Source organism: Sturnus vulgaris, chromosome Z (genome assembly GCF_052056855.1).
Source record: "Sturnus vulgaris isolate bStuVul1 chromosome Z, bStuVul1.hap1, whole genome shotgun sequence".
In the NCBI taxonomy this organism is placed as follows: Eukaryota; Metazoa; Chordata; class Aves; order Passeriformes; family Sturnidae; genus Sturnus; species Sturnus vulgaris.
In genome coordinates, this window is record NC_142283.1 from 193,968 (window position 1) to 210,130 (window position 16,163).

Below are 16,163 nucleotides of genomic sequence, written 5' to 3' on the forward strand. Positions count from 1 at the left end.
GCCAGTGGTAGCAGACTGGGTCTGTCACCTTCCTTACTGTCAGCTCTTCAGGGACTGTGGTGCTTACCCTAGCAAGGCTCTAAAACTGATCCTGCAAAGGACAGGAGTCAAAGAAGGATTGAAAAAGCATTTTGGATGCTAGTTAGCAAATTCTCACTTAAATGAGACAGAGAACCTACAAGAATTTGCAGCTGACCTTCACACTAGCTGGAGCAGAAGGTTGTTATTAAAGGAACCAGTGAGAGGAACAGTGCAGTTATTCAATATAATGGGTCACACAAGCTTATATGTAGTTAAAAATAAAATCTATTACCTGGGAAGATCGGCTCAGATGACTCTACATCACTGAACCTCACTGCACCTCTTCTGACTGAGCACCATTAAGCCCCACATCCTGCAGCTCTGCCAACCCACCCCAGCAGCTACTCCCAAAGAACTGGTAACTCTCCAGAAAAAACAGGAGTGCTGTGGCCCCACCACTCTTTGTTGCCAGCACCCAGAAGTCACTGTCCTGCTCTGAGCTGTGTGCAGATCTGCAGCCAACAGCACTGAAGGCTGGCATCAGCGATGTGACATACCTGCAGAGCCTGCTCTGCCCACCCCAGGCACCAGCACAACCTCTGCTTCTGCTGCCACACAGGCAAGCAGTAGCCACTTGCTGGCTCATGCCATCTGGCATTTCTGATGGCAAGGTTCCAAAATGGGAAGGAAATTACAGAAGTACAGTGTCCTGGGAACAGCTTGGTGTCTCCATCAATCAGGTTGCACAGAGGAAGTCTGAGGTCAGGACATGTCCAGCCCCCAGGCCCCATGACCTCAATGCTGGGGCAGCACAGGGGCACAGTATTGGAAGACATCAGGTAAGTTAGAGAAAAGCTTGAGTCAGGTGAGCCTGGCACAGCCCAGTATGGAGCAATCTCCAGGTTCCACAGAAGGGAGGTTGGGAGCTCCTTCAGCATTTCAGTGCCAAGACTCTGCTTTGGCACTCTGCAGGTTATGCAGCCTCCTGTGCTGGGGAGCCTGGTCCTACTTCACTCAGGATCACTCCATACCTATCCTTCATCACTTTGGCTTCTACCTCAGCACAGAACATTTACAGCACGCAGTGCTTCTCTCCTGAAATGCTATTTGTTTTCCTTTTATGTTTTCTTTCGCCCCACTCTGAAGACTCACCAGGCACCATCCCTGTCAGCGCTGGAGTGGAGTAGCTGCCCTGTCCGGCAGGAGGGACATGTGGAGGGTATCCTGGGAGGGTTGTACTTGCCAGCTCGCGACCTGAGGAATCAAACCAACAAATCACCATGTGAGCATTGCGACAAGCAAAGATGGTTTTACATCTCCCCAAGCACCCAGAACACAGCCATGCATTTGTCATCACTGTTCTGCGAGGACCAGCATGGGATTTCCAGCCTGGCAGGGAGGGCAGGCACAGTTTTGTTTTCTCTATAAGCTGCCACAAAGCTCCAATGAAGTGCGAGACTGGAAGGTGAAGAGCAGAGCTCTGCAGGGAGAGGAACACACCCGTCTTAACTCCAGCTGCTCACCCCTATTCCCAAATTTCTCCAAAGCTTAGATTTGTAAAGTCAAAAGCAGTGAAATGGGAAATAACACAGATCTTAACGACATTTTGCCAGATAACTCCCTAGAAAACCACATGCACAGGCTGAGATCTAAATTTTTGAGATCTAAATACAATGCAGGGCATTTGTTTTATCTCTTATCAAAGCAGTTAAAAAAAGAAAAAGGAACAAACACAAGGCATTGAGACATGTGAGACATGAAGGTGGTTCAAAATATAGTTTGTCACAGTGCCAGAAGAGTCAGATTTGCAGATACAGCCTGATGCACTTAGCCACAGAAACATAGGTTTTAGTCAAGTACCCACAGGACTTCCATGGAAATAACCCCACAAAAGCAGGCATGGGATGTCTTCCATATCCCTCTGCCCCTGGACCAGGGGGTACAGGGCCCTTCTCTTCCTTCACCCTCTCTTATCACCTTCAAGGATACGTTTCTGCTGGCAGTGTAAACACAGGAGGTCAGCCATCATGGCTCACACAGCGCCACAGAAGTGTTTCCTCAGTCATGCCTGGACCCTGCTCCCATGTGGAGGTCCTGGAATAGTCACCATCCCTTCAGGCTGCCACAGTGGGATTTTGGGTAAATCATTATCAGCTGTGGCCACAAGAGACCCTCCAGAAGGAAAGGATGCTCCTGTGATCTCATCAGGCAGCATCCATCCCTCACCCCAGAGGAAATCCTGGAGCCCGCTCATGGTCTTCTGGGCTCCCATGGCATCCTTGGGCAGAATAGCCAAGGAGAAGTTGCTTTCAAGACACACACAGGTGCCTGCAACTGACCCTGCAACACCATAGCTTGGTCAGCAGCTGGACATAGGCTCTGTCATCCCCTCCCAGTGTGAGCATCACACTCACTACTCAGGCACCACTTCAGTTCACGGACCTGTCCCTTAGACCCAACCCCTGGCTCTGCCAGCACCTCTGCCAGCCTGCCAAGTGGCTCCTCCAAGGCCAAAGGAAAATGAGGGGTCCATCAGATCCAAACCACGGCTCAGAGGCAGTGGCACTGCATGGGAGCTTAGCTCTGAAAAGCTGAGTGTGCATCTCAGTTAAAAGGAAGGGACTCTGGGCTGCATGAAGCACCTGGCCCTTGTGTTCTCCCAACCTCTACAGGACAGGAACGACTCTGGCAACAGTCAACTCCAAGGTCCTGTTGGCCCAAAACATCAGGTTCCTTCCTTAAAAGGCAGCATGTTGGATCAGCAAAAGTTATGTGACGTTGTTGATTTTAGCACCACTGTCAAGAAAAAAATGCACAGATTCTGGTTTTTCACATTGTGTTCTATAGGCCATGGTTTTTAAGACAGTAGAGTTTTTTCAGGTCTCTAAAGCTGGGAGAAATTGAAATGGAACATTTTCCCAAAAGCCAAAATAATTTTTTTTTAAAAAGGGTTTTTTTTGGTAAAGATTTTGAGCCCAAATTTCATTTTTAACTGATCTTAAAATAAAACTTTAAAATTTTCCTTTTTTCAGTATCTTTAAAGAAATGAGACTTCACCTGATGAGACAAGAGACAGGTATACAAGTAATTGCAAATTGTGGCTCACAGTCTCTGGGTCATGGCCACAAAGGCTGCCTTCCCCTACCCTCAGATGAAGGGGTACATGCCAAAACTCTAGCATCATTGCACTGATCTCTTAGCACATGCCCCACTTTCCGCCGCACTCAGTATCCACAAATCAGGATGCAAGCTGTTCCTCTCAGGCCCTTCCTACAGAATATTTATGGTGCATTCACATCCTAAAAGAATTTAAGGTTCAAAACAATTGATTAATTTGCTCTCCAGTGCTAGAGAGAAGCCACATCCCTTACGGAAGGGCATAATGAATTCTAATTATTCAGTGCAGGCAGAAAATGGTTATTTTAGATTAAAATGCTCTCCCCTCATCACTGCCCTGCTTCCTTCTCTCCCACACAAAATTAAATGCTTTATGTCACCTCTATAGTCTGGAGAATACAAAAGTATCTGCAGTCTGCATGAAGCCAGTCTCAGAAGCTACGTTCACTCCCAGCGCTAGCAGGGACTCAGCTAAGGGCTGTCCCTAATGCAGACAAACATTTCACAGGCTGACTACTGCCACCTAGGAGCCCTGCGGAGACCCAGGAGGGAAACCAGGACTCCTCCCTGCCTTCCTTGTATGGTGTCACCACAGAATGGCACAACACTTCACATCCCAAAGGTGCCTTGGGTGTTGGGAAGCTCCCCCTCCCAAACTGCCCCACATTGACTACACCCCACTCCTCACTTTCCATAGCTATCATAAAAACCTTGATATTTACTTCAGTATTTTGAAATATGATAAATTATTCACTTTCTCCAAAGTCACTGCTGCACCCAGAATGACTAGGATCATTGTCAAGGGCACTGAGCAATATAACCACCACAAAAGCAGTATAACAAAGAACCTCTGTTCCTCAGTAAATTAAGAAAACATAACCCATGATCTATTCCACAGGTTTGGGCTGGTTTCCATTAAATCCCATTTCCAAATGAAATGTTCTGTCTTCTGTCAACAAATCTTCCTTGTAGGGTCTCCACAGCCAAGTCTCAGGCAAGGCCTGAGAGGAGGCTGAGGGGCCTGGCCAAAGGTGACCAAGGATCAAAGATCATCACAGCTGCAAGAGCTGCAATCCAACCTCATCCTGTCACTTCCATACAGTCTGCTTTCACCAAAAAAGAAAGACTGGAGCATCCCATTCTCTATGAGATTTCTCCCCAGCGTTGGCAAGTTTCAACTGCAATAAAGCAATTGATTTAAGAGAAAAACACTAAACCACCTAGTACAAAAAGTGGTTAAGAAGCAGCCTCTGCTCCAGGGTGTTCTTGCCTTGTTCACACAGGCAGAGCACTCAAGAGGAAATGAACATCTACATTTTAGCACTGGGCCACACAGACATAGGAACCTAGGTCCTTCAAGATATATTTTTTCCTGAATGTCCTGTGCTACTTGAAGGTTGTTTTAGACACCTAAAGTTAGAGACGGGGCAGAAGCAGCTGTGGGCAGAGCTGCCTCCTTGCTTTGCTGGGCTGATACTGTGTAGGACAGAGCAGCTCACCTGCCAGCTTCAGCCTATAGAGAAGTTCAACTAGAGCAAAGCCTAGCAGGATTTTCCCAGGTAAACAACAATCTCTTTCCAACAACCGCTGCCAACAATTTTAAGCTCCGAGTACCAAAATACTTTCCTGAGAGTTTCCCACAGTGGCCTCCCCATGGAGAGGCTGGTAGCCACAGCAGCATCAGTACCTCCAGTGATATCTGCTGACCTGAAACAGGCACACCTCCATGATAAAAGGAGCACACAGCAGCTCTAGTGCCCATCCAGCCTGCACCCTGCCATCTCCTTTATCCCATCATCTCCTCCAGACTGCTTCACCAGGCTCCTTCAGGTTCCTGGCAAACACCTCCCAGGCAATGCTGATCCATCACTCATCTGATTTCCAGAGGCGAAATGTCTTAGGGGGAGCACCACTGTTGTCGTTGCGGGGAGTGGAGCAAACCCCTCTGCTACAGACACCCTTGTACATGTCAAAGTCTCTGCACACAGAAGACAGTCAACAAATGTTTGTCCCTCCATTCACCAGGAGCTGGCAACACACACAATGAAAGCAAATTATCAGTTTGCAAAGAAAGTGGAAATAAGTAATTTTCTTCCATAAAAGAAATTTTGTCACTAGCTAGAGGACAGCTTAGCAGCAACCCCTGCACAGATGTGGCAAGTAGCACTTGGGCATCAGAAATGTCCCCACTGCAGGACAAAATGGCTGGGGCAGAGAGCAGCCTGCAGCAGCAGAGGCCTCTCCTGCCTCCAAACCACAGTGAAAAAAAAAGGGAGCCGTTTAGAAGCATTCCTCAATTCATTTACCTTCTTAAAAAAATCGAAAAGGCAGCAAAGAGCATTTTCAAGTGTGTCTTTGTACACTACTGTGTGTAAACGTGAATCCAATTAACTTCAAATTTAACTACTAATGAAATTATCTCATTTTGCTATCAGCTCAGCTCTCATCCATGGCAGTAATTAACCACTGGGGGTTGTCACTCCCAGACACATGACACAAGGACTCCCCCAAGCTCAGGTGCTTCAAACCCGTGCAGAATTCATTACCCTGACAGTGTGAAAACCCTTCACTTTCAATACCACAGGGCACCAACGCATTTTTTTCCCTTTATCTAACAGATTGTCAGTAACAGTATGAAAGAAATGAGCCCACTGGACATGTAATTAATTACAGCAAAGGATACATCAGAAAATGTACGGGGTTCAGGTGGTGGAAGGGGGCTCACAGAGCCTCTTTGCCACTGTCTCACAGCCACCAGCAGGGCTGGTGATTTTCCTCTCCGCTCTGCACCATAGTCTGCACCAAGGGAAGCCAGGCCTTTGCCCCCCGCCCCATGCTCACAGCAGGTGTGTGATTGCCACCAGCTCAGGAGCATGGTCAAGAATGAGGCAGTGCTCTGGGTTAATGGGGTAACACCACCTCTTCAGAGTCAGAGTCAATACCAATAGGTCTGCAGTACTGGGAAAGGCAGTCCAGCAGTGCTGGTGAGTCCTCCCGCATTCCCACTCTTCTTGCAGGTATCATTACAAGACATCAGCCACATCACTGTCTGAAATTACACAGGGTACCACCAAGCACCAGAGTGCTCCACCCAGCAGAGAACCAGCATTGCCCTAGGCTCTACCCCAGGCATCCTTGCCCAAACCGGATTCCCCACAGATCTGTCCACCAGCACAAATCAGAGCCCTCCCCCTGAGATCCACACAGAGGCTGCTGCGTCATTTGACTCTTCATGGCTTTCCAGAAAACTATATTTAAATATCCGGGTTTGCACTAGGCAAAGTGGAGATGAAAAAGATACTGCCACACCAGCCCATAGAGCTGTGCAATGAGCTGGGCAGGTGCTTCCAAGCACCATCACATTCAGCCTGGGGTTCTACAGCTCCTTGCCTGGCAGCCTCTATGTGCAAGGAATCCTTATGCTAGTTTCATGCAGGGATGCCACACAGCAGCTGCACAGGGCACCAGCAGAATTGATAAACCACTTCCAAAAGGCCTCCCAGAAGGAAGAACTTGGCTTTAGACTGTGGTCTCAATGACCTTGCATGGTCTCTAGGACTCCACGTTGCCATGGGAGGAGGATGGCACCCCTCTGTGGTCACGTTTCTGGTCCTGTCACACAGCACCTCCGTTGTCAAGTGCCTACAAACATTGGTGGCAGAGAAGGGACCTGTACTGGTGCTGTTCTCCTGCCAGGACCCCAGAGGACTTCTGGCCCTAGGAGCCTGCACATATTGGTCTCTCTTTGGTGGGCTTTGGCAGCCGTCCTGCCATACCAGGCACCTGCTACCCCAGATATGAGGAAGCTGTGGTGCCTTCAGGAAGGGATGCCATTGCTTAACACCAGAACAAAAAAAAGTAATTGGCAGAGATGCTTTCTGGGTGCCACTTCATCTCTAGGAAGCAAGCCCAAATTTCTAGCCTATTTCAGTGAAACTGGTTACCAGCATTGACTTCTATTCTGGAAAATCCAGTTTCCACTTATAAAAGCTCTTTTTCTTCTGCTTAGTGAAGAACTTGATCATGCTAACCTGGTTGTTTCAACTGTTATCCCAAAGAAAATGTTTTGATCAAAGGCACAACGCTGTTATCCAGCAAAGACTTGATGAATTCCACCAATTGGCTCTTGCTCCCTTTGCCAGCTGGGGATGTGTGCATATCACCCAGGGTGTGCCCAGGGCAGCAGCATGGGGCAGTGGAGCACCCAAACAAGAGGAAAACATGTCCCAAAAAAGCTACCTGGTTTTATCATATACAAAATACTGCTCCACAGCAGCAGCTCAGTCATTACTGCCTTGGGCCCAAAGCCACTGAGCACATGCCCCAACATTCAGTCCTCCCAAAAGTCACTCAGACTCTGTATCCCATGGATGCCTGCAGTACAGCATTCCATGCCATTCCACTGGGAAAGGAGATGTCACAGGACTCCAACACACTGAATCGCTGTGGTTAATGAATAACTCCCCTCCTGTGCTCATCTTGCTCTATTTGTGGACATCAAACTAGTGTGGTGTGCTTACTGTGATGAGTTACCTCTCCTGCACCTAATTAGAGGCAGATAAAACAGTGGTAACATACAGATCACCTGTAATGATTTTGCTGACTCGATTATTCTTCTGACAATTAGCTCTGGCTGCCAAAGCCTCACAGGAATGTCAAAGTCTACTTCCTACAAAGCAGGTAATGTCACAGGTATGACCATGAAATCAATAATGAGGCACAGCTCTTGCAGAGGGCATTCAGGTCAGACGGAACAGCCCTTAAATTAAACATTGATAAGCAGAACACAATTATCCATCATGTTTAAGTGCCTGCGTGAAATTAGCAGCCAGGGAATGGGAGCAGTGGGGGAAAGATTAGTGGAGGAGGTATTGAAATGCTCAGTGTCCACTGTGACTGGGGCTGCAAGGGCTCATGACAGTGGCACCGTAATCTGCTATCAGAGCCATAAAATTCAGATTAAGCACACTGCACTGAAACAGGGGCTGCAGATGTGGGTCTGTTTTTCTTCTCATCTGCAAAGCAGCAGCAGATGTTAGAGGACTCCAAAGCTGCCTTTCATAGCAGGTGTCTCTGCTACTCTTTCTATAGACCCAATTACACTTTTTTAAAAGAGAGCCAGGGCAGGTAAAAGAGAAAGGAAGGAAGACTGGTGCTTTCTGTCAGAGCAAAAATGCAGTGGGAAAGTAAAGATGAACACCCCAGTATGTTTCCTCTGTTACTCCTAAGAAAGAGTCCTGGAGCTACAGGATGCTCTGCCCTCAGTCCTGTCTCCTCTGCACAATCTCTTTGTCCTGCTGCATAAAACTCCTTCTTCTGTGCAGCCACAGAGCTCTTGTACCCTACAAACAGCTCAGTATTGCAGCTTGTCACATACTTCTTAGGGTTTCTAGGATGAAAAAGCTTTTTCTGCAGATCTGAGCTGAGCTGCACCATCATCCTTGATCTTCAAAGTCCACCAGGTTCTCTTGTCCCTCCTGTAACATATGTAAGGTTAGAATTCCACGGTTGACCCCTTCATTCAATTCACACAGTCACAATTTATTGGAGAAGACACGCGTGGGAAATAGGGAAAATACTCCAGGCAGACAACATCTTTGCATGAACTCACCCTAATTCTTGTGTGGCCAACAACTAGCCACACACTAAAATGCATCACCATCATTTATCCTTTCCCTAGTCCATGATAAATGACATTTTCAGGCCTTTCAAGGTTCTCTTTGTTGGGCCCAGCTGAGGGTAGCAGGCCCACCAGTGGCTGGGGCAGGGCAAGGCATGGCCTGGATCTCAGGTGCTCACAGCTCCAGGTGTGGAGGGATGTGAGAAGGTGTGCAGATGCATGGCAGAATGATGGAGACGATCCCACCACATTACAATTGCACACCACCACAACTTTATCTCTGACATTTCATCTCTCAAGGGGACACCAAAAGACAGGGAGGACAGATGGAGGCAAGAGCACGGATGATGAGATCTTATGGGAGGGCACGTGGTGGTCTGGATCCCTTAAATCCCTTTTGCGGGGCTCTCCTCCTCCCACACCTGCCTGGAGAGCAGCAGAGCAGCAGCAGGTCACAAGCTGCATGGGGCATCCTGCAGAAGAGGATCCTTTGGGCAAGGCTGGGTCTGCCTGGCACAGCCTGCAAACTCCACACAGGCGCACGCTCCTGCACAAACCCTGCACGTCTAAACCCTGGGACCTCCTTCCTCACTGAAAAGCACAGTCCCTCCCAAAGGCGGGGCCAAACAGACACACAGTGAGGAGGAGGTGCGAGATCACAGGCGACCTGGCATATTTGCCTTTGTGTCAGTGCCAGACAATGCCTTTAATAATGAAGCCTTTACACTAAGAGACAGAAATGTCCTAACAACCTGACTTGTGTAAACCTGGAGTTTATGCAAGCAGAGAGCTGTTCATTTGGGCATTTTAACTCAAAGAAGTTAATGGGTGTGTATTGAAAAAGTTCTGAAGATGCTAGATTTGATTTTCCTCTTTAAAAAGAAGTTAAATCACATTTTCAAGTGTAAAATTACTTTGCTATGTAAAATTTAAGATACCGAGGACAGATACAAAAAGTGTCACAAACACGACAAAGAACTGCATACTGCTCTGGCATGGTTTTACCTTCTTTTGTACTTTCTGTTGTTAAACTTTCTTCAGATATGGAGTTTTTTTAAGGAGGTATTTTGTTTGTCTATTTGTTGTGGGCTTGGTTTTGTTGGGGTTTTTTTAATATGAAATAGACCTTAACAAAGTGAAAATCTTGAATATTTTCACAGTTGGATCTGCAGGGCCCTGCCACAGCCAAAGGATGGACCTTGCATGTTCTCAGCAGAGACCCATAGAAAAGGCTACGGGGCACAAGGACCCAATAGCCCAAGCCTGAATAAACTCACAGTGGCTCCTGGTCCATGGGTCAATCGCCCCACCAGTCTGGAGGAGAAGCACCTTCACAGATAACAACTTTCAAGAACAGCTCATTCTGACAGGATGGGATCTTCTGTTGGTCAATATCTCAAAGATGAGACTCTACTTACATAACACTGAAACTGATGGAGGCATTCAACTGGGTTTCACCAGAAAACTGCCTGAAATTGGCTCCTCTTCCCCTTCTTATTTCCATGGCTCACAGTGCAAGGCGGGAAGAGTCAAAATTGCAGGCAATTAGGATGTGGGAACTGCTATAACAGTGTGAGGGAAGCCAAACGAGCTTCCAGAGGTTCTGGAAAAGAAATGGAGTAGGGAATGTGGACTGGAAGCATGGACACACAGAGACACACGTGGGCTTGTCCTCCTGCTATGGTCATAGCACTGGTGCCAGCTATACTGATCTGCAGTTTTCAACCCTTCAGGAAGAAGTCACTGCACACCAAGTGCTCTCCTGAGCAATTTGCATTAGTTTGGAGATGACATCAAGTGTTGCCCACAAAGGCAAAAAACCCATCTGTCTACTTATCTGAGAGACCGGTTAGGCACCTCCTGTCAAACTCACATGTTTAAGGGGGAGAGAAAAGAAAGCTCACATAAAAATAATGGGCTGACCATCATGGCAGATCTCAGCCGACAAAATGTTATTTTTTTGGTCAAGTGCATCATGCAGTGTAATTCACAAGCAGCAATGAAATAAAACTTTCAAATAGAAATAATAAAACCAACTTTAAAGAGTTAAGAATTAAATAAATGCAGAAGAAACCAAAATCAAAAGCCAAAATATAAAATATCAATTCCAAAACAAATCACCTTCTCCTGCTAAAATGTAGAAAGTGCCAGTTTGGCTATTTTTCTGCTGTTGAGTAACATGCTTGTACATTTCGTATCATCTCATATCTCAGGTCTGAACAGTCTTACACACCTCACAACCACTGCCAAATTAAAGAAGGGGCTTTTTCGTTGCCTTATTTCTAAAATGTACTCTAGCCAGCATGCTACATGCAATGAATGAAAGAAATAGGAGAATTAAACCACGCAATGAAACAGCTTTCTGACGAATAAAGCTATGGAAATTTTAGGCTCCATTTACTCCTCAATCTAATTTTGCCCTCCAATGCACATTATGTCTGAAATGGGATCTCATGTGGTTTGATCAGTGCTCTTAACGCATGCAGAGGCAACATATTCCCTTTATTGTTGTTTTCCTTCTGCAGCACAGCAATACTTCTAATAAGAGCAGCACAGCAGGCTTGGTGAGACTGTCTCCACAGTAATCACTGTGCTACTGGAAAGATGCAGGATGACCAAGAGGATCAGCAGCTTGAAAAGTTTGTGGTCTGGGGGATCCCTGTTCCTGTAAATGCACAGCTAGATGCTAAACACCCCACAAAAATCATGAGGGAGACTGAGGTATCACAAGATATTTAAATAAAACATTTTCCCTTTTCTTCTTTTGCACTCTTTGGATTTTTGCAAATGCCTAGAAGGTGTTTTCTAGCTTCTCTTTGCAATCAAGAAGACTAGAAGGATTATGAGTTTGTCAAGAACGACAACTCCTCTCACTGTAATAGGACTCCAGACAACTCCTTGGAGCTACAAGGGAAAAACCAAACAGTAGGAACTGTAGTATGAAAAGTAGCATTGTTAGCATTTTCCTGTGGAGGCATGGATGCTCCCAAAAACTAATGGATAGCCATAGGGAGAGGTGGCTGGCCTCCAACCTCTGCCTTATCAAGAAATAGAAATCCAAACGTTTTCTAACCCCCACATTTTCAGCCCATTTAACAAATATTTAACAGTTATGAAAAGAGGCATGCCAGCCCTGAGGAGTGGTCCCACACATTTCTGGGGTCCTGAGCCTTGGCTCAGGCTGATAGCTGCTCTGGGAACAGAGACACTGCTCCCAGGGGATAGCTTCCTTCAGCAGGGCTCAGATCTTCAGGATTCATTCCACAGACCTGTCTAAAAGATCTTGCTGTCCATGGACAACTCAGAGGACTCATACCAGGCTGTGCAGTCACCTCCCAGGCACCGAGGAAGTGTGTGAGGAAAAACGGAGATGGCTCCTGAACCACTTTCTGAAGGGCATCTGAGAATGCTGATGACCTGATTCCCCACCCACCTCGAGTGGGGCTGCCACTACCTGCGATGTGCTGTGCTGAGGCATGAACCGCATGAAAAGGCCCTGCTGGTACAGGTGTTGCTCCAGATCATCTGTATGACTATGAAATTATATGAGACAATACGATACAATATATTATGTCATATAGGAGGGGCAGGGCAGCCCACCTCCTCCTCCTCCCAGCCTGGCAGCTGGGGTGACACTGCCCCCAGATCTGAGAATTACACAGGATGGTCTGGAGAGGGTACTAGAATTGAGGCAAGCCTTCAGGCTGCTGAGCCCCAGGTCCCTGCCATGTCCTGGTGGCTGGGATGATCCCCAGCTTCATGATTCCCAGCCATGTGTGGGAAAGCTGGATCAGGTAAGCTGATCCAGCCAAGCAACAAGGTGAGAGGGGAGGACATGGCTTTCCACCTTTGTCCTTGCAAAGGGCAGCAGTGACATCCAGAGGGCTTTTAGGAGCAGCAGGAGCAGAAAGAGAAGCCCAGGTAGCATGTACACTTTCCTCAGTGGGAATCCCTTTGGTCCCAAGGCAGACCTTTGCACCCCTCACCAGCATCCAGGGATGGCAGGGATCTGCCCTGGCAGATCGTGTCACTGCAGGGCCAGTGCCCAGCCAGGCTCAGGGCAGCACTGCTGTGCTAAGGGCTGCCAATGCTCAGCCAGATGCCAGGTGACCCAGGGCTTCACTGTCCTACCTGTCCCATGCAGACAGAGACCTGCCCAGAGCCCTGTCAACACTGATATGGCTGAACATGCCCCAGCAGCCTGCTAGTGCATCCAGAAATGGGAAGACATGAGTATGCTGACAACTGGTTATTCAGCTTGCTACGTGAGCACAGAGGAAAAGAAAATCCACCAGTCTGTTTTGCAGTGACATCAAACACATGCTGAAATTTTTCATCTTACAAAGATCAATATTTATGATCTGCATCTGGAATTAATCTGAGATGGAGGCATTTCCAATCCAAGCATCATTGCTAATGTCAGGAGCAGTTTTCTACTCCTCACAGAAGAAATATTTACACCCTCAATTTTTACATCTTAATTAGGGTTCAACGAAGTCCAAATCAACAATCTATATGCTATTTTTCTGATATTTAAGTAATGCTTTTTTTATCCTGGAATAAGATGAAAAGCTGAAATAAGGCACTTTACTCAGATTCTGTGATGGAAATAGGGAAGCTATGGAAATGTTGACACATTAGGGTTTCAGTACTTTCCACCAAATATTCTCAGTTGTCAAGTTTGAAATGTTTTACTCTCTTTAGTTGAAGGAACCTGAATCATCTCATTTGAAATCACTTTGAGACAAAATTGCATTTTTCATCTGCCACATCAAGCAGCAGGACCAAATTCATATTTCCAAGTCCCACCTCTTTCTGAGCTTTCTAGTGGGTAGATAGCATCTCCTAACATAGTGAGATATGTACCTCAGCTGATGAACCAAGTAGTTTAAAAAATAACCAATGTGTGGATTACTTTATTGAAAGCACCCTCCAGTGAGTGCAGACCAGAGAACAGAAGGGATTGTGGAAAGGGATCCTGCTCCAAGCCCCATGTGGTATTCCCCTTCTGCCACATTCAAGCAGGACTGAAGTAACCCCTGAGTGCCAGCACCAGGATGGGGGGATGCTGCAGTGATGCCCAGGGCCATGGGGCATCTCCACCCATCCCAAGAGCTGGGGGCTGCACAGCCTGCCTGGGTCTGGGTGAGACACCTGGGGCTTGCTTGGTCCTTTGCCATTACCCTTCAAGTGGGAGCTCCCAGCTCACATTTTTCTCTGCCTGCTCCTCAGCTGAAAACAGTGACCGTGGACAAAAGCGGGGCAGGAGAGTGGCCAGAGGGGTCCCTGGCTGACAGTGGCCATCATGATGTCAGAATTTATAAATGTATTAAATGGCATGACACTTGGCCACAATAAATCAGCTTCCCTTCTTTCCAAATCACAGACAATAAAAGGTTTGGCAGTGAAAGTCATTCATCATCATAAAGACTTGAGACATTCCAGCCTTCAATTTCACTCACATTCTCAATACACCAGAGAGGAGTGCTGGGGTTTTAGGGGAGAAAAAAGAGAGGGAGAGAAGAAAGGGGAAAATAATTAAAAGAAAATATGAAGAAAGATTGGACAGGAATAATTACAAAGGTCAGAGAAAGGAGTACATTCAGGACAGCGCTTCTGATGATGGGGGCAGAGGTGTTCTGTTCTCTGCAGGGTGTATGTGATGCTGAGCAAAGCAGCAGGAGAGGCTGGGACAGTGTCCCAGAGGAATAGCCAAATGTCCCACTCACTCCCCTCCTTTCCTAGACCTGTGGTGCCACTACTGATCCCTACTGCTTACAACCTCTTCATGCCCCATAGTGGGGACAGAGGAACGCAGGTGATGACAGCGGCTAGCGCTGGTGGAGCACCGTGCCCACAACCATGACAGTGCATTCTCCTCCATGAGGACTGCAAATTCATTATGTGTCCACCCAGAAAGAGGGATTTCCCCTGCTGCACCAGCAGCCAGCTGCAGCCAGAAGACCTCAGAGCAGCCACTACAGAAAGGGAGAATTTTGCTGAGGGTCTGCAGGCAGTGTCTTGCAGACAAAAGCATAGAAGTAACTCTACAGTCTACAAACCCTTTGTGACACCATGCACAGGAGCAGCGGCTTTCCAGCCCTCCAAGGGGTCAAGCACAGGGGATAGGCACCTCTGTCCATCACATGTTGGTCAGGGCAGGGAGGCAGTATCACACAGCACCACAGAGCTGCTTTATCCCTGTCACAGTAGGGCCCAGTGATAGCCTACTCAGAAGTTAAGAACTTAAGATCATGTCTCATTAAAACCTGAGCTGGTATCAAGAGTTGAAGGTAGTGAAGACCCCACAAGAGATGGATAAAATCTGTCTCTTGAGTAGTGAGGATGCAGCAGTGCACCCCCAAATCTGTTAAGTGAATCCTTATACAACGGACAAGGTGCACCTGGCCATGAGGTGACAATCCCACCTCTGCATGTCCCCAAAAGATCCAATGTGACTTCTGCAGTCCTGTGCATCCTTATAGTGAAAGGCCGCAGCAGCTGCCTGTACCTCTTTTGGTCAAGCATTTGACTGCAGAATGAACACTGGTCACTCTAGGGTGGACAAAGCCATCTGGATGCTCTGGGACAGGACCTGGGGATTCATGGAGCACCTCCTGATACAGCCTCAGCAGCTGCAGGCAAAGACACAAAGCAGAAGTGTGCTCTGCAGCCCTGTACCCTGTGTGTGTGCACCAGGTGTGATGTATGTCCCATGTGTCCCTGCTACTGCCAGTGTTCCCTTGTTCCCGTGATAACATCCCCAGTGCAGCCCCACAAGGAGAGATGGGCAATGCTCTCCAGAGAACTCAGGGGCCAGATGCAGCTCTGTCACCCAGGCTAGGCTGGGCAATGAGCTGGCTCAGCAAGAGCGGTTCATAATTTGCCCTGATTCAGTGTTTTTCCCAGGGAGCTTGGCTCTCTCTGCACCAGCATGGGGGCAAAGCAGGACCTGGAGGCATTTGGGACTGCCTTTACTGGCTAGCACACACAGCTCAGGCAACAGAGGACACAATTCTCCTACAGTGTGAACAGCTACCAGACCCGTTCAAGGCTTCACCAGGGCCTGGGAATAGCTTGTGCCCAAATGCCATGGTTATAACAATATTAACAAGGACAGAAGGAGCAAAAACAAGGCCTCTGTTAGCAACAAACACCTGATTTGTTGACAGTCTTATCCACAGCCCCCAGCATCACCTCACCTCTTATGTACCTTGCAATTAATGCAGCTGTAGCAGCACCTGCTGTCTCCCCACCACACTCTTCCATACACTACTCTTGCAATCTTTGGTCAAGGACCATCCTTCCCTTGGAGGATGCTCACAACTGGGGAGACCACAAGGTCTGGACCCACAACTACCAGAGATGAAGCCAGCTGGGGAGGGAATAATCCTTTAGGGGGACA

The 16,163-nt window shown here is 47.5% G+C and overlaps 1 protein-coding gene across 1 annotated transcript in view; it reads right to left on the reverse strand.

Moving 5' to 3' along the window:
• The window catches only part of PAX5 (paired box 5), a 129,692-nt gene that overhangs the window by 33,030 nt on the left and 80,499 nt on the right, over window positions 1-16,163 (reverse strand). Inside the window, exon 8 of the mRNA XM_014889969.2 lies at window positions 1,174-1,275. Within this exon, the coding sequence (XP_014745455.1) occupies window positions 1,174-1,275 (102 nt within the window). The remainder of the gene's footprint in view (window positions 1-1,173; window positions 1,276-16,163) is intronic.